The sequence below is a fragment of the Paroedura picta genome, chromosome 1 (genome assembly GCF_049243985.1).
Source record: "Paroedura picta isolate Pp20150507F chromosome 1, Ppicta_v3.0, whole genome shotgun sequence".
Classification (NCBI taxonomy): domain Eukaryota; kingdom Metazoa; phylum Chordata; class Lepidosauria; order Squamata; family Gekkonidae; genus Paroedura; species Paroedura picta.
In genome coordinates this window covers 36,556,909-36,581,636 of record NC_135369.1, presented here as the reverse complement: position 1 = coordinate 36,581,636, position 24,728 = coordinate 36,556,909, and the positions used below count along the sequence as shown (strand labels likewise).

Sequence of the window (24,728 nt, the reverse complement as noted above, 5' to 3'; positions counted from 1 at the left end):
CTATGCCCCCTCCCTTGATATATGGAGCAACTGTTTGAACTGTAAACTGGCTCACCTCATTTCATTCTAATTTTCTTCTCAGCACTCTCAAAATGGCAACCTTTCTGGGCAAAGTGGTACTTGTATTTGCGCTCAGTAAAGCATGGAACTTGCTTCTTTGTGCCTATATTTCTCCAAGTGCAATGTAACAGAGGCCACTGTGTATGTTTTGTGTTGTTGTTGTTTTTAAGACAGAGAGGACTGAATTTGGAAAATCAGATGGCAATTTATGGCAAGCATGAACATTGTGCAACAGTTATTTAAATACCAGGACATTTGTGGTCCTGGTGCAGAGCATACGCTGAATTACAAGTGTTCACAAATGGAACCAACATCTTATAGGCACCTATAAATAAATATAGCCAAACAGAGCCCTGGAATGGGTGGTACCAGGAATATGCTGGGGGAGGGACTGAAATGGGACTGAAAAATGGGACTGAAAAACAAAACTTAATGGGACTAAAAAACAAAGAACACTTTCTGGGGATTTAAACCCCAGTGGACAGAATTCTGAGTGGACCCTCTTAGGTTTGCTCTCAATGTCTGCAGCCCACTGCAGCATACCTAATCTCTCTATAAAACCCAGCCAAGATACTACTGACACCTCAGAAGAGATGCTACGTAACAATGAGCTACATTTCTCTGACTTCGAACATCCATGGAGGTGAGATTGGGTGATGGAGACACTAGAGAAAGGGCACTTTTTACTAACAGAAAGCACTTCGTACTAACTGCACGTAAATTCTAAAACATAGGAGCTTGCAGGTGGAAGGGGGAAACTACCAGCAGAGGGCTTGAGTCCCTATGCTGTTTATTGCTATTGCTGAACATTACTGATTACTGTCCATGTGTCTCTTTAGATTCTTTTACAGGCAGTCCTTCAACAGGGCAGAGGTCAAGATGGATCCCATTCACAATGAACTGCCAAACACCTGCTTAAGCCTAGAAACTGACAGCTGGAGTGACCCGTGTCCTACTACTTTGGTTGTGAACTGGTATAGTCCTCAAATGACTCATGTCTGAATTGCCTGTGTGTGCCCAGGACTAGAATGGTATAAGGGTCAAATTTTAATAGGAATAGGGACTTTATTTTAGAACCTGCTATGAGCCTTTGAAATAGGTCGCTTACAAATTGAATGAACAAATATTGTTTTTTAAAATGCTAGATGGACAGCAATTGCGTCTGAAATGTTTTTTTATTGCTATCCTTAGTTTTTTTAATGATCCAGACTGAACAACTTATCCCAGTTGTGGCAGGTACTCACATGAAACACACTAATGAGCTATAAATTTCACCACTGAGTAATTTCTCTTGACAGATAAGAAATGCCAAGAATGCAATGTTTTTTTGTGAGAATAATGTTTTCCTGTCCAATTATGTACAAATATATGGAGGAATGGATTCAACTACTAACCACATTTGAAAAGAAGTCCAAAGTCTGGATCCTACAATACTGACGCATCTGTATAAGGGATACTTAAACCAAACACAGGAGACAGCAGCCCAGTCTATTGGCACCTTCTTTGTTTTTAGAATGGAAGTGCAGCCTTGGTGGGGATGGAGGGGGTGGGGGCAGAGGAGACTGGAAATATGATGTGTGCCTCAGCAGAATATGAGGGGCTGCTTCACCCAAATAAAAACTCTACCACCCAGATTTCTTTCCATGTGGACAGTGTGAATGTGTGGTTGTAAACACAAAGTTATATTTTTTCCCTCATCAGGAGAAAAGCAGCAAGGGGTGATTTTGATTGGAAAAACATCTATGGGAGAAGTATTCTCTGCCCACTCCAATCATTCACAACTCTTACAGCTACCCTGGAGTTTTTTTTAAGGAAAGCACCAAGAAAGTCAGGAGAGCAATCACACATCCCCGTTCCCAGTTTGGCCCCTTATTACTATTTTGAGGGTTAAGACCAACTGTAAGGTGCCACAGGACTCCTGTTTATTTTTTTGCTGTGAGCCTTGGTACTTGTCCAGAAAATAATACTTACAACAGCTTAAAAAGTTAGGTAAGAAATATTAACGGTATATGGCACTAGGACCCATTATGCACAGGGGGAATAACGCACATTCGGGGTGGAATGGCGGCGACTAAAATCACCGATAATGCACGGTGCCGGCTGCAACCGGCCGCAGCTTCGGTGCATGCCGCTGAAAAAGCCGCGTTAGTGAAATGCGGAAGAAAGCGCAGCTTCCAGGTGACTGGGGCGCAACCAGAGGCGGCGCCGGGATCGCCACGTGCATAATCGGTTACTCTGGGTTTTGCCGCCGTCGTGCCCCCTCCCGTGCATAACCAGTGTGCGTTGCGTCTTTCCCCTCCGCGTTTTCCATGTGACCCGAAATCGCCGTTTCGGCGGCCGTGCACAATGGGCCTAGAAAGGGCTGAGGCTGAAGGAATATTAATACTAAATTGGTAGATGCATAAATCTACTTTGCACAATGCATCAATGAATTACTGCAGATATTACTACTGTACTTGATATATAGGTCCAAAGCAAACCCTAGCAGTTCCTCACTTGCTTGTACACCCAAGGATCATATTTTCCCTTTGGATGATACAACAAAAATGCAGAATTAGAGGGACAAAACCACCTTCACCCGTGATTGCCCAAAGAAACTCATGTGGAAGGAGTAGGGATTGGTTCAGTTTAGGACATCTTAAAGGCACCATTTAAAGACCCATGAGTTTGGTTTAATCTCAAGGCAGGAACTCCTGGTAGAGGTGGAGAGAAATTCCTGTTATGAAAACATCCGTGGATCACATTTTTTCAGTCTGATCTTGACTTGAAGGATTTATTTACATTACAAACTTGCAGCTGTTTATTGCCAATGTCTTTGCTATGGCTTGCCACTCACAGAATTCCTCTGGGAAACAAAAGTTTCCCAGAAACAAAAGTTTCCCAGAACAAAGTGGCACCTTTAAGACTAACAAAGTTTAATTCTGGGCATGCGTGAAGAAGTGTGCATGTGCATAAATGCTTACGTCCAGAATTAAATTTTGTTGGTCTTAAAGGTGCCAGTGGACTCACATTTTGTTCTGTTGCTTCAGATCAACATGGCTACCTATCTTAAGGTTTTCCTATATAGAGGAAGTGATGATTATTTTAATTCACTAGGGCACTAATTTATCTGTACAGAAATTTTAGTACAACCCCGCCCCTCCTCAATTTCTTTAAGAGAACTTTGTGTTGCATTATGGGTAGAAAAACCTTGCAAGCACTTGGGAATATACTATCCTGTTAGTGCTATATCCTTTACAAAAATAGGTGTCTAACCCATGTTGTTTTCCCTAGTGTCTTTTTTGAGCTTCAAAGCTAAGCACTTTCCCGTCTAATTATACATAACAAAAATCGGATATCTCCCCACTATACTTACAACAAGTGAATCCACTTTGGAGGGTTTGAGATCAACAACACAGCAGCAAATAAAACACAAAAATGTTAATTAGTATTGAAGCTATTTTATAATCACCACATGGAGGCCAAACTACCCGATTGCTCTATAATTTTTGTATTTTTAGTTCAGTCGGAACACACACTGAAATAGGTAGAGTGAAACTCTTATGTGCTTAATGTACCTATTATGTATATCTGTAGTGTAGCGAAAACAAATCTTCATGGAGAGCTATGCCTCAGTGGTAGAACATACAGTTTGCATATAAGTCTGTACCCTATCATCTGTGAGCTTTCTGAGCCATTCGTTGAGTTCCATGATGTCATGGAGTGTCCAATTTTACAAGTGCTCAGGGTCAACATACAAGGAATACAAAATTGACAAACATACAGTGCAAGGGAACAGAAAGTTTGGATAGGAAAAAAATGTACATAAGACCCAAAGAAGGAAAAGTGAAAGGTGATAGCAAGGTAAGTTATGTAAATCAATCTTTTTTCTGCTCCCTCTTTTTCTACTCATAGCAAGTTATCACTGGTCTGAATTTTTAACAGCTATGAGCAGTGATTTGGCCTTGAAGAGAACAGGAAACCTGCTTGGATGTAGAACCCTCATAACAATATGCTCTTGACCCATGTGGGGGAGGCAGTGAAAGGCTGTTGGGTTTTATATAAGGTTAAATTTCCGAACAATCATCAAGGGTAGTTAAACACACAACATACTACAGTAGCCTAGCCTTGACCGATTTAGTGATAAAACTACCTTGGGAATAATATGGGATGTATTTCAGTTTATTTCAAAAGGATTAACTAAAGGACAGCCATGTCAACCCCATATATGTACATTGTACATAGTAAACTGCCTTTACGAGCTCCTCCATTCACATCAATGAAGAAAGCCCATCAAGATGCATGAAACACTGTACTTGTAAATGGGAAATCCAGGAAACCATTGTGGTGCCTGGAATCATACGGAATCACTTCATGAGAATAAATCTCATTGCTTGTTTTCTCCTGTGCATAGCTTCGACCTGTGGAATGCACTGTGTCAAAGAAAGAGGCTCAACATTATTAGTAGAACTGCAAGTCCTTTATAAGTCAACAGGATCTCTCAGAGGTATTCTGAGCATAAATCAGTTTTAAAGGGATAATATTTTAATCCCTCATCCTTAACACAGTTAAAAAACAGAATACAGCTTTCGGAGGATGTAGAATGAAAATATCATACATCTGTAGGCAATCAGAAGAAGCTGGATGACATGTTCAATTAAAAGAGTAAGAAAACATGCTCATATGTGAGTGTATGTATATGCTGGATAATCCCTGGACAGCCTGTTGCCGTTTATCCTGTAAACGATGTTCTTTTAACAGCAATTAAGCCAATACACAATGGGGTTGTAATGTATGACTATTTTCACAAACTATTTTCGCCACTGCAATACACTTAGTGCAGCAGTTCTGTACTTCTTGTTTCAGGTTGAAATGGCTTGGGACCTGAATACTCAAAGAGCATATTCTCCAGTATGAATCTGTTCAATCAGCTATCAGGTTGACATCAACTGGAATGAAGTTTTTTAAAAAAGTTGTGGTATCCTGGCTATGGAATTTCCGCAATCAGTTCAAGAAGGTACATATATTAAACTGAGACCGACCACAGGTCCCCCTCATATATCCCCTCCATGGCCTGAACCAGTCTGACCTCTCTAGGGGCCTTAGCTAAGTTTCTGTTCCTGTTATATTGTTGTTGTTTGGGATCACTGAAGTTGTTGGATTGTTGTTGTTGGAATTGACTGTTGTATGTTGATTTGTTCCATGTATCTCCCCATGATGTTGTATGTAAACCGCCCTGAGCCTTATGGAAGGGCAGTATAGAAATCAAATCAAATGAAATCAAATCCAATAAATAAATAAAACACAACACCAAACTTTTTTTCCCCCAAGGGATTTAATGATTGATTTTTGCTACTGACTGTTTATACTTTGCTGTTTCACTCTGTTTAGTATTATTTTTGCTTTATTTTTTATGATGATCTTTATTCATTTAACTTATATTCCGCTCTACCCAGTGAGCCAGCTCAGGGGGATGTACTTCACAGGCCCATTAAGCACGGAGTGGAAGGTCCGCATTCAGGGTGGAATGACGGCGGCTAAAATCACCCATTATGCACGCTGCAGGTGGCAACCGGGCGCAGAGTCAACGTATGCTGCCGAAAAAGCTGCGTTAGCGAGATGTGGAAGAAAGTGGAGCTTCCTGGGACCAGGGTACAACCAGAAGCGGCTCCGGAGTAGCCCCATGCATAATTGGATACTCTGGGTTTTGCCACCGTTGTGTTCTGTCCCATGCATAAGCGGTTTGCTTCTCTTCTTCCTCCTCCACGTTCTCCATGCTGCCGTTTCAGTGGCCGTGCATAATAGGCCATACTGACAATATCAACAATAATTAAAAGTTCACTAAATTAAAAGTTCACTAAATTAGTTAAAATATAAACTAGATTAAAAATTTAATATAGCATCTGGTGTTAAAAAGAAAATAGAGGCTTCATCACTCTAAATTTGTCTTCTCATCTTCCGGAGCTCGAGTATGGTCTGGGGGGCTCTTTGTGATAGGGAGGCCTGGTAGATGTTACTGCGTCACTGGCCCTAACCAAAAGCCCAGTGGATCTCTAATGGAATTCTCACCACCATTACAAACTACAATTCCAACTACTCTTTAGGGAAACACAGGACTCGTGGACTTGTGAAAGAAAACAAGAAGAAAAACTGCCTCATCTTTTTGCTTGGGTTGAACAAGATCTTGTTCAAGATCTTCTCTGACTCTCCTCACAAAATCAGCATAACCAATGAAGCTGCCTTGTACTGTCAAATAATTTCCATTTCTAGCCTAGAATAGTTTATTCGAATAGCTTGAAAACTAAAATGGTTGGGGGGGGGGGGTTTGAGGTCTTTCTCAGGCTTGCTAACTGAAGATTTAAAGGACCGCATATTGGATTTTCTGTGTGCAAAGTATATGCTCTCTCACTGAGCCATTGGACTTTCCTTAGTTCTTTGGATCTGACCCTTCAGATCTAGTTTGAAGTCTGACGTTATTTCAGAGAAAGCTAGTTAATGAACAACATTCACATGAGTGTATATCCACCACTCCCCCAGGCAAAAATTCCCAGGATATTAGCAATGTTTTTTCTTTAAATTTGCACAATCAGGAATAGGGCTTGCAACACTGTTGTAAACTCTTGAGGCTGTTTCCCATTTTATTGTTTGTATAAATAGTTTACTTTAACATCTGTTCCTTTAGTGTGTATCGTTTTTGTGAAAGAAAAGACTTTAAGCCAAATTCTTCTTTTGATTCATAAACACTTGTCTAAGACAAGCCAATGGGAGATCCAAGCACACGTCAGCAAACCAATCTTCCAAAACTTGGGCTTTTCATTATTTTCATTCTCTGGCTTCAACCAAAGAACCCTCCCCATCTAATTATATTAAATAGTGGTTAAGTGTCTATAATTAAGACAAGCTGTATTAAACAGCTGTAGTTCCTTTCCCAGTATTCATTGAGGCAGAGCCAGTTTCCTGTACTGACAAACAAGTCACTCTCTCAAATTAAGTTACCATCAATGGATGCTCTTCTGTCTATTGCATGAACCGGTATTTAAACACACTGCATAAAATCTTTACCCTAGAAATCAGCTGCCCAAATGCCCACTGATTTCCATGAGTCTGACTCTTTTGCCTTAAAGACTTGATTAACTATGCCAGAACTGAGAGCCAGAACTATGCTAGAACTGTAAACATGGGTTCACATACAGCATTTGATAATAAAGACATGATACAGGATAGACATCAAGACAGACACAGACAACTAACACATGAGCCAAAAGATTCCTCTCTTTGTTTACAAAGTGGAAACTATGGCTTGCAATTACACATTCCCTTGAACTATTGCGGAGAAAGGAAGCATCTCACAGCAAAGAAACCTGAAGCAGAAGCAGCTGCAGGGCATCTTGTTTCCCCACATAATGAGGAGGAAGGGGCAGCAGCAACGGAGCAGCAGCTTGTCACCACAAGTTTTGCTATTGAAACTCAAATAATTTGGCCACCTCATGAGAAGGAAGGACTCCCTGGAGAAGAGCCTAATGCTGGGAGCGATCGAGGGCAAAAGAAGAAGGGGACGACACAGAATGAGGTGGCTGGATAGAGTCACTGAAGCAGCCAGTGAGAGCTTAAATGGACTCCAGGGAATGGTAGAGGACAGGAAGGCCTGGAGGATCATTGTCCATGGGGTCGCGATGGGTCGGACACGACTTTGCACCTAACAAAACAACAGTCACACAGACAACCTTTCAAATACTTAAAGAGGGCTATCATGTCCCCTCTCAACCTCCTTTTCTCCAGGCTGAACATTCCCAAGTCCCTCAACCTATCTTCATAGGGCTTGGTCCCTTGGCCCCAGATCATCTTCGTCACTCTCCTCTGTACCCTTTCAATTTTATCTACGTCCTTCTTGAAGTGAGGCCTCCAGAACTGCACACAGTACTCCAGGTGTGGTCTGACCAGTGCCGTATACAATGGGACTATGACATCTTGTGATTTTGATGTGATGCCCCTGTTGATACAGCCCAAAATGGCATTCACCTTTTTTACCGCTGCATCACACTGCCTGCTCATGTTTAGTTTACAATCCACAAGTACCCCAAGGTCTCGTTCACACACAGTGTTATCTAGAAGCGTATCCTGGAGTATTTGCCAGTCCGGAGTATTTGCCAGTCCTCCCAATTTGGTGTCATCTGCAAACTTGATGAGCAGTCCCTCCACCCCATCTAGATCATTAATTAATATGTTTAAAAGTACCACGCCGAGCACCGAGCCCTGAGGTACCCCGCTACTCACCTCTCTCCAGTCTGATGAAACACCATTGACAACAACTCTTTGAGTGTGGTTCTCTAACCAATTCCCTATCCACCTAACTATCCGAAAATCCAGATTGCAGTCCTTCAACATATCCATCAGAACATCATGAGGAACCTTATCAAAAGCTTTACTAAAATCCAAGTAAACGACATCAACCGAATTTCCACGATCCAGCAAACCTGTTACTTGGTCAAAAAAGGAAACCAGGTTGGTCTGACAGGACCTGTTGGAGACAAATCCATGCTGACTTCCTTGGATCACCAAATTGTCCTCCAGATGTTTGCAGATCACTCCCTTTAATATCTGCTCCATTATCTTCCCCACAACAGAGGTCAGTCTCACTGGTCTGTAGTTTCCCGGGTCATCCTTCCTCCCTTTTTTGAAAATCGGAATAACATTTGCTCTCTTCCAGTCCTCTGGGACATCTCCAGTCCTTAAAGAGGTTCCGAAAATGATGGACAAGGGTTGTGCAAGTTCTCTGCAAAGTTCTTTGAGTACTCTCGGGTGCATTTCATCCGGACCAGGGGATTTGAACTCATCCAGTGCAGCTAAATGCCTCTCGACAACCTCTCTATCCATGTTAACCTGCCACCCAGACACTATCCTTTGGCTACTGCCATCTCTAGATGTGCCTAAACCCTGGGAAAAAACAGATGTAAAGTAGGCACTAAGCCTTTCTGCTTTCTCTGCATCTTCCGTTAGAGTTTGTCCATCTGCACCCAACAGTGGGCCTATTGCCTCCTTTACTTTACGTTTGCTCCTCACATAACTGAAAAATCTTTTCTTGTTACAATGGGCTTCCCTGGCCAATCTTAGCTCACTCTCAGCTTTGGCCTTCCTGATGATTGATCTACAGTGCCTAGTACCCTGTAGGTACTTCCCTCCATTTCCTGAACATTTTCCTTTTCTTTCTTAGTTCCTCTTGAAGTTCTCTGTTCATCCAAATAGGCTTCTTAGAGCTCCTGCAGTGTTTTCGTCTTTCTGGGATAGTCATTGATTGAGCATGCAATAGCTCTTGTTTGAGTAGCGCCCATCCTTCACATGCTCCCTTCCCTTCCAGCATTCTCATCCATGGTATGACACTCGTCATGTCTCTGAGTTTATTAAAGTTTGCCCTACGAAAATCCAACATCCGCGTCTGGCTACAAGCTTCTTTGGCTCCCCATATCAAAAGGAATTCTATGAGGACATGGTCACTTCCCCCTAGGGTCCCCACCTCCTTCACCTCATCCACCAACTCTTGCCTGTTGGTCAGTATTAAGCCCAGTATGGCTGAACCTCTTGTGGGTTCAGCCATACTGGACTTAATATAATGAAGGCATGAACCCAACAGTTCTCCGCTGTTCCCCCCTGCTGCCCCCATATGGTACTGAGAGGCACTTAGCCATTGACAGATACATCTTCCATGAATTTGAATTATCTTCTTTTAAAGCCATCTAAGCCAGGGGCAAACTCAACACCTCATGGCAACAAATTCCATAAAGTAGTTATACATTGTGTCATGAAATACTTTTTTTGGATTATCTTCAATCTACCGTCAAACAGTATTGTGTGACCACTGAAGTTCTAGGTTAGACCTCTCACGCCTTTATCCTTCTCAACTCTTTCTCCTTCTTGTGAAAAAATAGAAAACAACAAAGAAAGGAAGAAGTGGGGATGCTGCAACTCACCATATTCCACCCTAGCCATAACAGAAGTTACTGGCTGAAGGCTGTCTTTCTAGAATTAATGTCACGGAGAATATCCATGAGTGAGATGTACTGGGTACATTGCAACCTACCCACCTCTACCTGAAGCAATCACCATCATCACTTAGCTTTCAGTCACCCTTCTTCTTGTTCCCTAAGCTAACTGGTTTTATGGCCAAAACCATATTTTCAGTAATTTTATCAAAAGATTTAAACCAGCATAAGATGATTTCCTTACCTTGGCAAACATTATGATCACTTGCTTGATATCCCACTGCACACTGTATCTGGGTACCTTGCTGAACATCAGGAGGAGTCCGCCGAGTGATGGGATTGCCATTTCGGATGATAGTAGAATCAGGTGCAGGTTCTTGTTGGCCATTATTTACAATAATCTGAGCTGATCTGGGCAGGCAAAGGTACCCTCCATAGTGGTTAACACACTTCATCCCACCTTTACATGCATCAAGCACAATTTCACATTCGTCGATATCTGTGGTTAGTAACAAGACGGGTATCAGAAACAGATCATTCTAGACATGCTGCACACAGCTGTGATTTTGCTTCTGATTTGAAAATTACACTTTTGATATGACAAGCATGTTGGATAGTTTTATTCAAGGGACTAGTATCAGAGCCCATTGTAAAAATGGGCTTTGAAGGGGGCGGCAGGCAGGAGGGCATGAGAGGGTGGCCATGGGTCCCTTTGGCCCACAAAGGGCTAAAGGGCATGGATAGCCCCCCCCGCTGGCAGTGACAGGGCTTTGCAGCCCGCAGGGAAGCTGCAAACTCCCCCCCCCAGCAGGAGTGTACATGCAGGCTGCAAAGCCCTGTCATTGCCAATCTCCTTGTGGGCGACAATGGAGGCTGCAGCCACAAGGCTTCTAGCAGGCAGAGAGGGAGGGTGGGAGCTGGAGGGGGAGGACCAATCAGGGTGGACCTGGATGGACAGGGCCCTGGACACTCTCCTCCCTGGAGGCTGTTTCCCAAATATATAAGGGAGCGAAATAGTGTTAAGGATGAACTTTCATGTACCCGCACAGTTATTAAAATGCACATGAAAGTTTATACCATGTAGAACTCAAACTTTCTTTTGCTGCTTCAGACCAACACAGTTATGCACTTGAACCTATATTACAATATTATATTACTATTCAGTTCCAAATTTATATTATTATTAATGTAAGCCTGAGATTCTCAATATTTCTGGCTAGCTTGAGTACTGCAATGATCAACTTCCAACTGTTGACTTCACCTTTGCATCTCTGCATGATGGGATCCCATTCGTAGCCATCAGTGCATTGCTGCATGTAAAACAGAGACAAGCATGTAAAACAGTCAAAACACAGTGAATAAACCAGTGCAAATATAGAGTAATAGTAATTTATTTAGTGTTATAGCCACTGGCCATAACATCTTAAAATAAATGAGCAAAAATAACTGTAAAAGCAATGAAAAAATTACTAAAAGACAATTATAAAATACAAAGTTGAGTTAATAATAAATACAGACATTCCTGCTTTAGAGATTGGCATGTACAAATCAATTTCTTAACTTAATCGATAATAACATTAAAGGTAAAGGTAAAGGTATCCCCTGTGGGATACCCTTGGGGTGACGCCCTCTAGCATTTTCACGGCAGACTCAATACGGGGTGGTTTGCCAGTGCCTTCCCCTGTCATTACCGTTTACCCCGAGCAAACTGGGTACTCATTTTACCGACCTCGGAAGGATGGAACGCTGAGTCAACCTTGAGCCGGCTGCTGGGATTGAACTCCCAGCCTCATGGGCAGAGCTTCAGACTGCATGTCTGCTGCCGTACCACTCTGCGCCACAAGAGGCTCTATAAACATTAAAAAGGAGACCTTAAATGTTATAAATGAATTTGTATTTGCCAGTAAAAAGCTAATACTATCCTCTACTGTTCTGTTAGAGTGCGGGATGACCTAATATAATCTAGTGGACAGTAAATGAGAAATTGGGGGAAATCTTCAATGTGATTGGAGACACATGGACCTAAATGCTTATCTAAGGGAATTTTATTATACCAGCCCTGTAAACAGGTGGAGGGTATTTTTGAAAATGGGCAGTCGTGAATGTTCTCCTTAATGGGGCATCAGAGAGATCTGCTAGGTACCTTGAGAGGGATTTGGCTGTCTTAAAGTGAGGATACCATATAGAAAACCTGGAGTTTTGAATTAAGCAGATGGCATGGCTTGCCTCCTATTCACAGAATCATAGAATCACAGAGTTGGAAGGGGCCATACAGGCCATCTAGTCCAACCCCCTGCTCAACGCAGGATCAGCCCTAAGCATCCTAAAGCATCCAAGAAAAGTGTGTATCTAACTATCCATTCAATTACCCATTTACAGATTGTTTTAAGGTCTCAGATTTTAACAACCTCTAAGGGGGGTAAAGCATACAGTTGCAAGACTGGGGTCATGACTTTGACCCAATAGTTCTCCTTTGAGTAGAACTGGGGTCTATATTTAGCCAATTGGGTTTTAGACGCAAGGTGATGCCTAGATAATTTTAAAAATGGCATCATTCTGGCCAGACTGAAAAGGGGGGGGGGGACAGATCAAGAGAGTTAATAATTTGGACAATATCATTAATATATTTTCAAATACCACGTGCACTTGCCATTATGTAAATTGTCTTCCAGGTTTTGAAGGGCCCAGGGTAATATAGCATGCTTGAGAGCCAGTTTGGTGTAGTGGTTAGGAGTGCGGACTTCTAATCCGGGATGCTGGATTCGATTCTGCGCTCCCCCACATGCAGCCAGCTGGGTGACCTTGGGCTCGCCACGGCACTGATAAAACTGTTCTGACCGGGCAGTGATATCAGGGCTCTCTCAGCCTCTCCCAGGAGAGGAATGGGAAGGCGACTGTAAGCCGCTTTGAGCCTCCTTTGGGTAGAGAAAAGCGGCATATAAGAACCAACTCTTCTTCTTCTTCTTCTTCTCCCTCCAGTAAGACAATGTCACTCATTATTTCCACAGTTGTTAATCCACACTTCTGACTGCTAGCCCAATCTTGGTTTGTAAGCCTACCTGGTCATGCTACTTGGAACCTTCCGTTGCGTCTCCTGGACCGTTTATGCACTGGGAACTTCACTGCCTCAGCTCCTATGCAGGAGCACAAATCAGGGGCAGATGACATGCACCAGGCCAAATGCTCCCCCGTGTGGGTGTAGGAAGGGGCAACCTACCATGACTAAAACTCCAGCCTGCAGCCCGGCATGAAACCTCCAGTGTGTAAACAGTCCTGGAGAGCAGGATGATCCAACCTAACCTTCCTTTCCATGAAATAACATCTAGAATAATTTCAGTACTCTATAATATCTTCTCCTGCCTCTTAGTTTTCCCAACTGATGCCGGCGATTATTGAGACCAAATAAAGTTTAAACCAGTTTCAGGGTTGAGGAACTGTCACAGTATCACAGCAATGAGCTGAAATTTTACATGGTACAGCTACTCAATACAAAAACAAAATCTGTATGGTAGAGTATAGGTTCCTAGCCTAGTTTTCTGTTGGCCATACTAACATTCAGTGTGCAGGGATTCCCCCCTCCCCTCCTTTTAAGCAAGAGGGAGAATGCAAAAATTCTATTCCAGCCATCTGTGCAGTTGAGCAACAGACAACTTGCCAGTGCAGGATCAGTCCAGAATAATCCAAGTAAAACATCCCTGCCGTTAATACACAATGTTTCACTAAAAGACAGATAATACGCTTCCCATTTATGGTGTCCATAATCTGAAGCAACCTCATTGTAAGGCCAACTTTGCAGGGTGCTGTCGTGGTTCGGTCCTTGGTGGCTTGGGAACCGGACCGAACCCCGCCATCAGAGGCGCCCGCGATCACGGAGGTAGGGCATGGTGATCATAGGCAAGCCGGCAGCTGGGCGCCCCACCCGATCATTGAGGTGGCAATGGCCGCTAAAGAACCTCAATGTCCCCCTCCACCTTTTGACAAGGGCCCGGAGATGGCCCTTTGTTCCAGGAAAATGGGCCATCAGGAACCCCGGAAAACCTCGCATATGTGCATGAGTCATGATTGTATCAGCATGTTCCCTCCGCAAGTACTGGGTGGGGCAATACAGCCTAAGGAGGTGGGTTTTGTATAAAAGGGAGCTTCCACCTGGAGTTCGGTGGAAGCTCTTACTCCATACCAGCGGACTCCACGTTGCTGAAATAAAGCTTGTTCCTGTTGTATCGTTCACCAGGCCTGGCGTGACGTTTTCTTCAAAGGGGCACCCTGTTTTTTCAGTTAGCAAGCGGGTTCCCGACATCGTAAGAGCTTCCCACCGAACTCCAGGGTCGGCATCGCATCCGAGCGCTTATCGGGACGGATCCAGAGATGGCGTTTTCAAGCAACGGGGCGGTCTCGACCCCCACGAACCCCGGGAACATGAGTTTAATGTCCCCGGGAGATTTCCTCCGAAAATCGGGGGGCCAGGAGCAGCTGTCCGGGACCCCGAGACCCTCGGCAGCGGCGGCCAAGGGAAGGCGCCGGGCCATGGGGTTCCCAAGCACGGCGGGGAGCGCGCCGAGGTCTGGGGGGTTGGCCCCAACCTGGGACACCCAGCTGAGGCAGGCGCTTCGCCCGGTAGGACCTGAGGAATCCCTAGAGGACCTGCGGCGGGCCATGGCGGACTTGGCCAGGCGCTTGCAGGCAGCTGAAGCCCGTGAGCAAGCTCGGGCCGGGCCCGGAGGGACTGGTAATACAACGACGGAGGGGATCGCGTCGAGTGAGGACGTCTCCAGCGACGAGGACGAGCCCGGCACTGGTGAGCGGGCCCCGGACCCCGACCCGGAGCAGTTTTCAGTCCCGAGTAGGCGAGACGGCCAGCGGAGAGGCGAGACAGCAGAGGATCTCGGGGGAGCGGGTGAGCCGACGGGGCGGCGAGAGCCGGACCAACGCAGGAGCGACGTGCAAGGCAGGGAGCGGCACGGCGTCGTTGGGCAAGTTGGTAGCCGGTGGAGCGGAGCAGGACGAGACGGCGGACGCCGAGAATCCCGGATCCGGAGGGGGTCGGACTACTCTCCAAAACGTTCCCCCCCAGAGCTTAAGGCGCGTTTCGACGGGACGCCGGACGACCTCCCGCAGTTCCTCCTCCACGCGCTGACGCATGCCCGGAGGTATGGAGACCGGTATGAGGACTCCGAGGACTTGGTCTGGGGGGTGGCCTCGTGTCTCCAGGGCAAGGCGGGTCAGTGGTACCTAGGGTTGGCCGAGCGCGGCGACCCGGCAACTCGGGACCTGCAGGACTTCGTGGTCGCGCTCCGCCGACGATTCCAGGACCCCCAGGCTGAGGACAAGGCAAAGAGTCGGATCAAGGGACTTCGACAGGGTACTAGGGGGGTTATGGACTATATAGACATTTTCCGGAGGGAAGCAGGCAAGGTGTTCTCCTGGAACGAGGAGACCCAAATCGAGTACTTCCGGGAGGGCCTTAACCCGAAGCTCAGGGAATGGGCCGTGATCAAGGGGACGGAAGAAGATCTGTCTACACTGGAGGGGTGGTGTTTTGTGGTCGCCAAGCTGGAAGCCAGCCTGGGTTGGGCCGCCGCACCCCCCCGGGAGGCCAAAGGCGGGTCAGCCGAGGCGCCGAGACCGGGCCCCGACAACTCTCGCCCCAAACGACCCCCGAACCCCGAGCGGGAAAGGAGACGCCGGGAAGGTCTGTGCCTGAAATGCGGGGGGTCAGGACATTTCGCAGCAGCGTGCCAACGGCAAGGGGGGGAGGACCGCGGGCTCTCCCAGGGGGGAGGTGCGACACGCCCCCAGCAGGCACGCCGGGCGGAGGACCTCCGCAACGAACCGGGAAGCGCCCAGGCGACGGGAAACGGCCAGGACCTGCTGTAGACGGCGCCGGGCAGCAGGTCCCGCGGTGCGAGGGAAAACCCCTACAGCATGAGGCGCGACCTCCGAACGTGGTAATTTTAGAGCTCCGGAACCCGGAGAACGGACTAAGTTGGGTGGGGGAGGCTCTTTTGGACTCTGGATGCGACCACAGCATGGTCCACCCCCAGATAGCCCGGGCTTTGGGGCTACCGAAGCGCATTCGGAAGGTTCCCCTGGTTTTCGTCCAGATGGACGGCAGCCCGATTCAGGGGGGACCTTTCGGGGAGGAGGTGGGTCCTATCGCCATCCACATAGGGGACCACCAAGAGCTGCGGTGGCTGATCCAGGTCCCCGTAGCGGGATATCGGGCGGTGTTGGGCCTGGATTGGCTGAAGGAACACAACCCCGTGGTGGACTGGCGGGCGGGGACCCTGAAGTTCGACTTGACGGTGGGTGCACGGCATCGGGTCCCCCACGAGAATTCCAGCCACAAGAGGACGGCGGCGCGTCCCAGGGGAGCGGCGGCGGCGCAGCAGGAGATACCAGAGCCCGAGGTCCCGCCAGAGTACCGAGACCTCGCAGCCGTTTTCAGCGAGCGGGAAGCGGACGAGCTACCCCCACACCGCCGCACGGACTGCGCTATCAACATCCCAGAGGGGGCGGTACTACCCAAAGGGCGCATCTACAAGATGAGTGAGGGTGAGCTCAAGGACCTCCGGGAGTTTTTGGGTAAAAATCTGGCCCGAGGTTTCATCCGGCCCGCTTCCAGTCCCATGGGAGCTCCAGTCTTGTTCGTCCGGAAAAAGGATGGGTCCCGACGGCTGTGCCAGGACTACCGGGGCCTCAACGCCATCGCAGCGGGGAACGCTTACCCCCTCCCGCTGATCCCGGATTTGCTGGCCCGGCTGGGCAAAGGGACTCTGTTCACTAAGCTGGACCTAAGGGAGGCGTACTACCGGGTACGCATCCGGGAGGGGGATGAGTGGAAAACAGCGTTTAACTGTCAATTGGGACAATTCGAATTTAAAGTGATGCCGTTCGGTTTAAGCGGGGCACCTGGGGTTTTCATGAGTCTAATTAATGAGGTGTTGCAGGACCTTCTGTTTCAGGGGGTGGTTGTTTATTTGGATGACGTCCTGATCTACAGCCAAGATCCCCAAGAGCACGTGACCCTGGTGAGGGAGGTGTTAAAGCGCCTGCTGGCAAACCACCTATACGTGAAGCTGGCTAAGTGCGAATTCCACCGTCCCTCCCTGGACTATTTGGGCTACCGCATCTCAGCCCAGGGCATAGCTATGGACCCCGAGAAGGTGCAGGCGGTGCTGGCCTGGGAAAGGCCCCGCACCCGGAAACAGCTACAAAGCTTCCTGGGGTTTGCTAACTTTTTTAGAGGCTTCATCCCCAGATACTCCTCCGTAGTGGCTCCCCTCACGGACTTGCTAGGTACCAAGGGGAGAGGTCCTCGCGCCACGCGGCCCAGCGCAGCGCTCGGCTGGAATGAGAAATCGGAGGCAGCGTTCCTGGCCCTCAAGCAAGCTTTCGCGTCTGAGCCCACGCTACTGCACGTCGACCCAACCCAGCCGATGGTGGTACAAGTCGACGCCAGCGACGCAGCAGCCGGGGCGGTTCTCCTGCAGCGAGACAAGGCGGGACAGCTGAGGCCGGCGGCCTACCTCTCACGAAAATTCGCCGAAACGGAGCGGAACTGGTCTACCTGGGAGAAGGAGGCGTTTGCAATTAAGTTCGCCCTCACCGAATGGCGGCATTGGCTGGAGGAAACAGAGGAGCCGTTCGAGGTCTGGACAGATCACAAGAATCTGGAGGCGCTCCGGCAACCGCGATCCCTGAACGCCAAGCAGATGAGGTGGGCGGAGTTCTTTTCGCGGTACAATTTCAAGCTTGGTCACATCCCCGGCAAAGAGAATTTCCCCGCGGACGCCCTCTCCCGTCTGCCGCATTATGGGGAGGGGTACGCTCCCTGCACCAGGTCCGTGTTTGGTGAGGAGCAGCTGGGACGGGGGGTCGTCACTAGGCGTCGGGCCAGGGAGGAATGGGAGCCCGACCCGGCGACCGCCCCGCTCCGAGACCGCCTAGTGGCAGCCTACGGGACAGACGAGGAGCTGGCTGAGCTCCGGGACTCTTTGATTTTGGACTCCGGTCTCTGGCGGAGGGGGGAGGCTGTCTACGTCCCGGAAGGGCTACGACGGGAAGCCCTCAGCCTCTGCCACGATGCTAAGACCGCCGGGCACTTCGGTTTCGTAAAATCCTGGAAGTTGGCCCGGCGGCGGTTTTGGTGGCCCAGTCTGCGGCGGGACACAAAAGCTTACGTCAGTGGTTGTCCTGTCTGCCTGACCTGCAAGCCGGGGGTTGGCAAGCCGAAAGGTCTGCTGCACCCGCTCGAGGTCCCAACCCGGCCGTGGTCAGTGATCTCCATGGACTTTATAACAGACTTGCCTCCCAGCAAGGGGAAAACGGTGATCTGGGTGGTGGTAGATCTATTTTCCAAACAGGCCCATTTCATTCCTTGCGCCAGTGTCCCCAGTGCTTCACAGTTGGCTCGGATGTTCCTGGATCACGTGTTCCGACTGCACGGGCTGCCGGACAAGGTGATTTCCGATCGGGGCTCACAATTCGTGTCCCGGTTTTGGCAAGCTTTCCTGCGCCTGTTAGACATCGAGCAAGGGCTGAGCTCCGCTTACCACCCCCAGACGGACGGGCAGACCGAGCGGGTTAATCAAGTACTGGAGCAGTACTTGCGGTGTTTCGGTTCCTATCATCAAGACACCTGGGTGCCCCTGCTCCCCCTGGCCGAGTTCGCGTACAACAACGCAGACCACAGCAGCACGGAGATGTCGCCTTTTGCCGTCGTCTACGGGACAGACCTGAGACACTTCCCGGAGCTTGGAGAGGTCCCCGCCCGGGAATCGGCCGACCTTCGCGAGTGGGGGAAGCGTGCCGGGAGCTGCTGGAAGTCGCTGCAGGAGCAGCTCCACAAAGTCAAGGCAGCGCAGAAAGAGGACGCCGACTGGAAGAGACGACCAGCTGAAGAGATCCGACCGGGGGATCGAGTTTACCTTTCCACCCGGAACCTACGGTTGAATTTGCCCAGCAAGAAGCTAGGCCCTCGGTTTTTGGGGCCTTTCGAGGTCTTGGCCCCGATCAACGAAGTTTCGGTCAAGCTCAAGCTCCCCAAGAACCTCCGGCACATCCATCCCGTCTTTCACGTGAGCCTTCTAAAAAAAACTCCGGACGGTGACGTTTGGCACCCCGTGTTTTCCCCGCCAGCGCCCGAGGTCCTGCCGGGGGGGGAGCACCACGAGGTGGCGGATATCCTGGACTCTAGACTCCACAGGGGGAAGTTGCAGTACCTCGTGGAATGGAAGGACTTCGCTTTGGGGGACCGGGAATGGGTCTGGGCAGCGGACGTCCTTGCGCCCCGACTCACTGAACGTTTCCACAAGCGGTATCCTGGCCGTCCCGGGGGGTTGGAGAATGGACCTTTGGGGGGGCAGAATGTCGTGGTTCGGTCCTTGGTGGCTTGGGAACCGGACCGAACCCCGCCATCAGAGGCGCCCGCGATCACGGAGGTAGGGCATGGTGATCATAGGCAAGCCGGCAGCTGGGCGCCCCACCCGATCGTTGAGGTGGCAATGGCCGCTAAAGAACCTCAATGTCCCCCTCCACCTTTTGACAAGGGCCCGGAGATGGCCCTTTGTTCCAGGAAAATGGGCCATCAGGAACCCCGGAAAACCTCGCATATGTGCATGAGTCATGATTGTATCAGCATGTTCCCTCCGCAAGTACTGGGTGGGGCAATACAGCCTAAGGAGGTGGGTTTTGTATAAAAGGGAGCTTCCACCTGGAGTTCGGTGGAAGCTCTTACTCCATACCAGCGGACTCCACGTTGCTGAAATAAAGCTTGTTCCTGTTGTATCGTTCACCAGGCCTGGCGTGACGTTTTCTTCAAAGGGGCACCCTGTTTTTTCAGTTAGCAAGCGGGTTCCCGACAGGTGCCTATCAAGTGGATATTCAAACACTGGAAGGTTTGCAATCCCCTCCCCCTTGGCCCAGCATGAACCTCAACGATAAGCCAGTTGTTCACTTTGCCAAGGAACAGCATTTGGTACCCATTTAAAGCTCTGGTGAATTGAACTGACCCTACAACACAGGCACATGTGAATCTGCCGTGCTAAACACAACGTTCTCACAGCACTATGGGGGGGGGGGGGCGGGGAGGCTCAAGTTAATAAATCAGCTTGAGTCAAGTTCACCCCTGCTGTAACCTGGTAGGCATTTGCAGAGCTTGCACCAGTTCCGGATCTGTCCCAGCCTGTTGACAGCTGCATTGCTCAATCTACTGGGGCTACGGTTGTTTTTGAACAGCTTTGTTACTCATGCAGCTTAAATCAGCAGTAGAAACGAAAAACTGCCCCCCCCACCGCCCCATTTATTCACAGGTGATGCTCGCCATCTGCCAAATGCAGAAACAAGCTGGATGCAAACAGGCCTCCAGTGTAACGAGGGGGCAAGAGGACAGCTAATTACATTATAATTCCAGCTCTCTGAAGGAATGACAGCATTCTGAGTTGACACAACTGGAGTTACTGTAGCTACGAAAGGAAACCCCCAAGCCCAAAGGAACACAGTAAACTTACTGAATCTCCCCAATGGCCGCTTAATGCACAACAGAAGTCACACCCAATTAATGATACTTTGGGGGGGGGGCACAGTTCACAGATGACATATGCTAGAGAAAGCCCATTAACTTCAGTGTGCCTGCACTGCTGTGGATGATCAACAAAATGCCTGTCAATGAACCAGATCTTACTTTTGTTACAAAACCCCTGAGGAGGGAAAAAGAGCATTCATTGCAGTTTTAAACAGAACTGGAATTTGGCCCTAAAGGATTTTTATTTATTCTGTTATCCCCATCAACAAACGTGACAGTTTATGGTGTTACGTACACACTGACCCAATCTGATTACAACCCAAATGGTGATAATGGGGGAGATAAACAGGAAGGGGGGGGAATTAGACAAGGCTGATAGGGAAAAAATGTGAGGACGTTTCTTGTTTTTAGGCTTCTTTTAAGCCAGCAATGAAGATTAAGGAGTTGTGCCAAAGGGAGGCGTTGGGTGGGTCTCGGAAAGGATTTGATAGAACAGGTGGCACTATGAGGGGGTTTCCAGTGGGAGTTCTAGGTAAAGGGAGGCATTTGGGCAGCTGAAGAACTTATTTAAAGCATACGTCTTGTTCTCCCACCCAACAAAGGCATCCACAATTTTTGAAAAAGAATAACTATTAGAACACACATACATGAATGTAAGCCCTCTCCCCCCAAACCTAGTAAGCCAGCCAGAAGCCAAAAAAACCCCAACACAAGACAGGGCAGGTCATTTGGAGGAACAGCATCATTTCAAACAATTCTTCTAAGGCCTGGTCTATGTATGGAGCAGAATGAGGCAGAGGAGTTCTGAGCTGTATCACTTCCAGTAGCGGGTGTGGCCACATTGAAAAAGAAAATCTTCCTACAACTTAAAAGAAAATAGCACTTCAAGTTTAAGGAGTCCAGAGTAGCTTCTCACATGGTGTGGTAGCTTTTAATGTACAAGGGATCATTACTGTAGAGGCAATGCAAAAAGGAGTCTGAAGTGGTACAATCCATTCTAATTTATTTATTTAGTTGTTAGTTTGTTTATTTATATTTACATTTCTATACCGCCCTTCATGAGAAATCGCCTCAGGCCGGTTCACAACATAAAACCAATAAAATACAGCAAAAAACCCATAAAAAACCTTTAACTACACAATGGCTAAAAACAGAAGCCAAAAGACAAGGGGTGATATACCTTCTCCAACCCAATAACTGTTCCAGCCAGGTCAGCATCGACGATCCTATAATCACATCTGTCTGGGGGTGGATCATACGCATGGGGGGGGGGGGGGATCAACAGATGCCATCTCCGGTCACCTGGCATTTGGCTGCTTGTCCAGACCAGGCCTAAGAACTGTGAGAGCCTGAATCTGGCAGACCTCACTTGACAGGGTTACCAATCTCCAGGTGGTGCCCGGATATCTCTTGCTATTATACCGGATATCCAGATGAACAAGATCAGTTCCCCTGGAGAAACTGGGTCCTTTGGAGGGTGAATTCTATGGCATTATATCCATCTGAGGTCCCTCGCTGCCCCAAACCCTGCTCACTTCTGGCTCTACCCCCAAAGTTTGCAGGTATTTCCCTAGAGTTCCACATTCACAGAACTACCCTTTCAAGACTGCTAAATTCCATCAAAGGGGGCAGCTAATCACTTTTGGCTAGCTTACAAGATTGATATTTTAAAAAGAAACTCTTGCACATACAATATTGATCTCTCTTTTCATATTAAACTTTACCGTGTATGTGATTGTTTCTTCTGTTTCCTGTGAGTGTACTGTAGTGAGCATCAAAGCAGAAAGAAGAAATGTGAACACCATCATCATGAATCTTAAAAGGAAGAAGAAAAACACTTTATTTTTTAACACATGTGTTAAAAAAATACACAGCTATTCCACTAGAAGACATATTTTACCATTTAATTTGTTAGGTTTCTGCTAATTATCCACACACACACTATGCTTTCATTTGTCAGATAGATGCATGAATTTCTGTTCAGGCCTCCCATAGTTCTGGTCAGGGCAGGATTGACTGTAGGGCAGAACACCTAATCTTTTAGGATTTATTTATTTATTTTGAAAGTGTATACACCACTTCTCTGGAGGACCAGTTCAGCACTAAGTAAGATGCTGGGCACATACAACATTAAAAGGGAAGATGTTCATGTCCATCAAGATATCATTTAAATTGGGTCAAACAGAGGCCTGGTTCTCAAATAGGTGGTAAAAATCCAAGTCTGTGCTGAACCATGGCAGGTACGGGCTCACATGACTGAATGTTCTATACAGAAAAGTCCCTCCATGTAGATGGTTACATGTCAGTTCAAGTCCTCTCTCTTGCCTGCTGGCCTTTTTTGTGCTGGATTATTTTGTTTTAGTACAGTGGAGCAATTAGTTTGGAGAGGTACAGCTCAAAGGTTTACCAGCTCAGTGAGAATTTGGCTTTGTTCGTCATACATGAGTGACCGTAATTAGATGTAGTAGGTACGCATGGAACAGGCATATAAATCTTTTGGCATAAAAAAGAGGCAACTGTTCAGCTGACATTGATAATGTCTCTATGAAATATAAATAACCATATAACCAATGCACTTGGAAATATGCTTGTTTTTGCTTGCTTGCACATTAATCCCAAATATTCCCAAGAGCAGGCACATTAAACAGAACTGAAAGTCATGGCACACCCGCACATACACATCCAGGAATCTGGAATGGCAGAACCAAACAGATGCTGGGAAACGTACCTGAAGACCAAGGGCAGCCCTGGGATAGCCTGCAAGGATGGATTGGTGGTCTAGCAATGCAGTCAGTCGGTACTAGTATCTTTTCACAGCTGGAAAAAAAATACATTATTGAAATATAACCATTGAGAGTACCTGTTAAAAATGGTGCTTAAAATCCATTTACACCACTGCATGTTCTTTAGCCAATGAAGCATGATGAAAACACTGGAGTAGCATCTGGAATATCCAGGTTTAAGTCCCAACTCTTGCTTTTTTAAAAAATACAGCTTCCCAGAATTCATTTTTACTCTTCTGATTCTATCAATTACATTTTTAGACCAGCCTTTCTCCCCCAAATTATCCTCACAACCTTGTGAAATAGGTTAAGATTGAATGATTAGCCTAAGGTCACCTTGTGACCTTGACAGCTAAAAAAGAGGGGTTCAAACCTGGTTTCCTGAGCCCTTCTCTTACACTCTATTCATTATATGATGCTGCTGCTGCATCTAGACTATCCCCAAAGCTGTCACTGAAGGTGAAATGAAGGAACAGGCTGCTTTCTGAGTTTCATGCTCATTAAACACTTCCACAGCAGATGATGGCAGGACTTTTCATTCCCTATCAGTTGAAGACGACTGAATAGTTTGCACCTGGTTAAAGGATGAAGCTTCCCCTTTTGTTATTGAACCAGGAGAAAATTAAGAGAAGTCCTCATTGCTCTTGTATTTTTGGGTGTTCCCACATGGGTTGTTTGCTCTGAGTTCAGTGCTGTTGAGCAGTGGGAATTTTTCCTGCTTCCCCACAACACTGTGGTGTATTGGTGCTCCTCCCTGGGGCTTCCTTGCCTTTTCTCCGATTTTTCTCAAACTTGCTTTACTAGCGAATTCTGGGAAAGATTTCAGCAAAAGCTAGGTGGCTTCCTTGGTTGATTACATTGATATGGATGAGAACAAACATGTAACATAAACATAAGTACAGCCTTACTGTAGCCTTATACAATCAACACGCATGAACTGGCAGCTTGCCTGGGGGGCAATGAGGGTAGTCTTGAAGGAGCCAGAGGACTTCTGTTTTATTTAGGAGGCTATCTTGGTTCTCATACATTGACTAATGGAGGCATATATTTCTTTTCTGACATTATATAGTCAAATAGCTTTATTAAAATCTCTTCGAAACTCCCCCCCCCCAAAGATGATGGTAGTATATATGCACACCACTTCTGTTACATACTGTAACTGGAGATGGACACTGTTTTTAAAAGAGCTAAGTGTGGTGTGAAAGAAGTATCATCTCCCTGGTGTACATTTTTTTCTTTGTATCAATGTCAGCACTTGAGCAGCACTAGAGCTGTCTTTTTCAATGTTTCACCATGGAGGAGCCCCTGTGGAACCCTGCACATGATGTCAACTGGCCACGCCTCTCTGCCACACCCCCAGGAAGTGACATGTAAGTGGAAGTGACATCCCCACCTGAGTTAACAGGC

At 47.3% G+C, this 24,728-nt stretch overlaps 1 protein-coding gene and 1 long non-coding RNA gene across 6 annotated transcripts in view; one reads left to right on the top strand and one right to left on the bottom strand.

The window, feature by feature from the left end:
* LOC143835654 (uncharacterized) overlaps positions 1–5,354 on the top strand; it is a 76,995-nt gene extending 71,641 nt beyond the window's left edge. For all 4 annotated transcript variants that reach the window (XR_013230302.1, XR_013230301.1, XR_013230300.1 and 1 more), the window contains one exon: positions 900–5,354. This is a non-coding gene — a long non-coding RNA (uncharacterized LOC143835654). The remainder of the gene's footprint in view (positions 1–899) is intronic.
* The window catches only part of EFEMP1 (EGF-like fibulin extracellular matrix protein 1), a 75,635-nt gene that overhangs the window by 40,983 nt on the left and 9,924 nt on the right, over positions 1–24,728 (bottom strand). For both annotated transcript variants that reach the window (XM_077333505.1, XM_077333515.1), the window contains exons 2-5: positions 23,267–23,355; positions 22,263–22,353; positions 11,278–11,326; positions 10,261–10,515 (exon numbers count right to left, since the gene is read on the bottom strand). In XM_077333505.1, coding sequence (XP_077189620.1) covers positions 10,261–10,515; positions 11,278–11,326; positions 22,263–22,349 — 391 coding nt within the window. In that variant the 5' untranslated portion in view covers positions 22,350–22,353; positions 23,267–23,355. The remainder of the gene's footprint in view (positions 1–10,260; positions 10,516–11,277; positions 11,327–22,262; positions 22,354–23,266; positions 23,356–24,728) is intronic.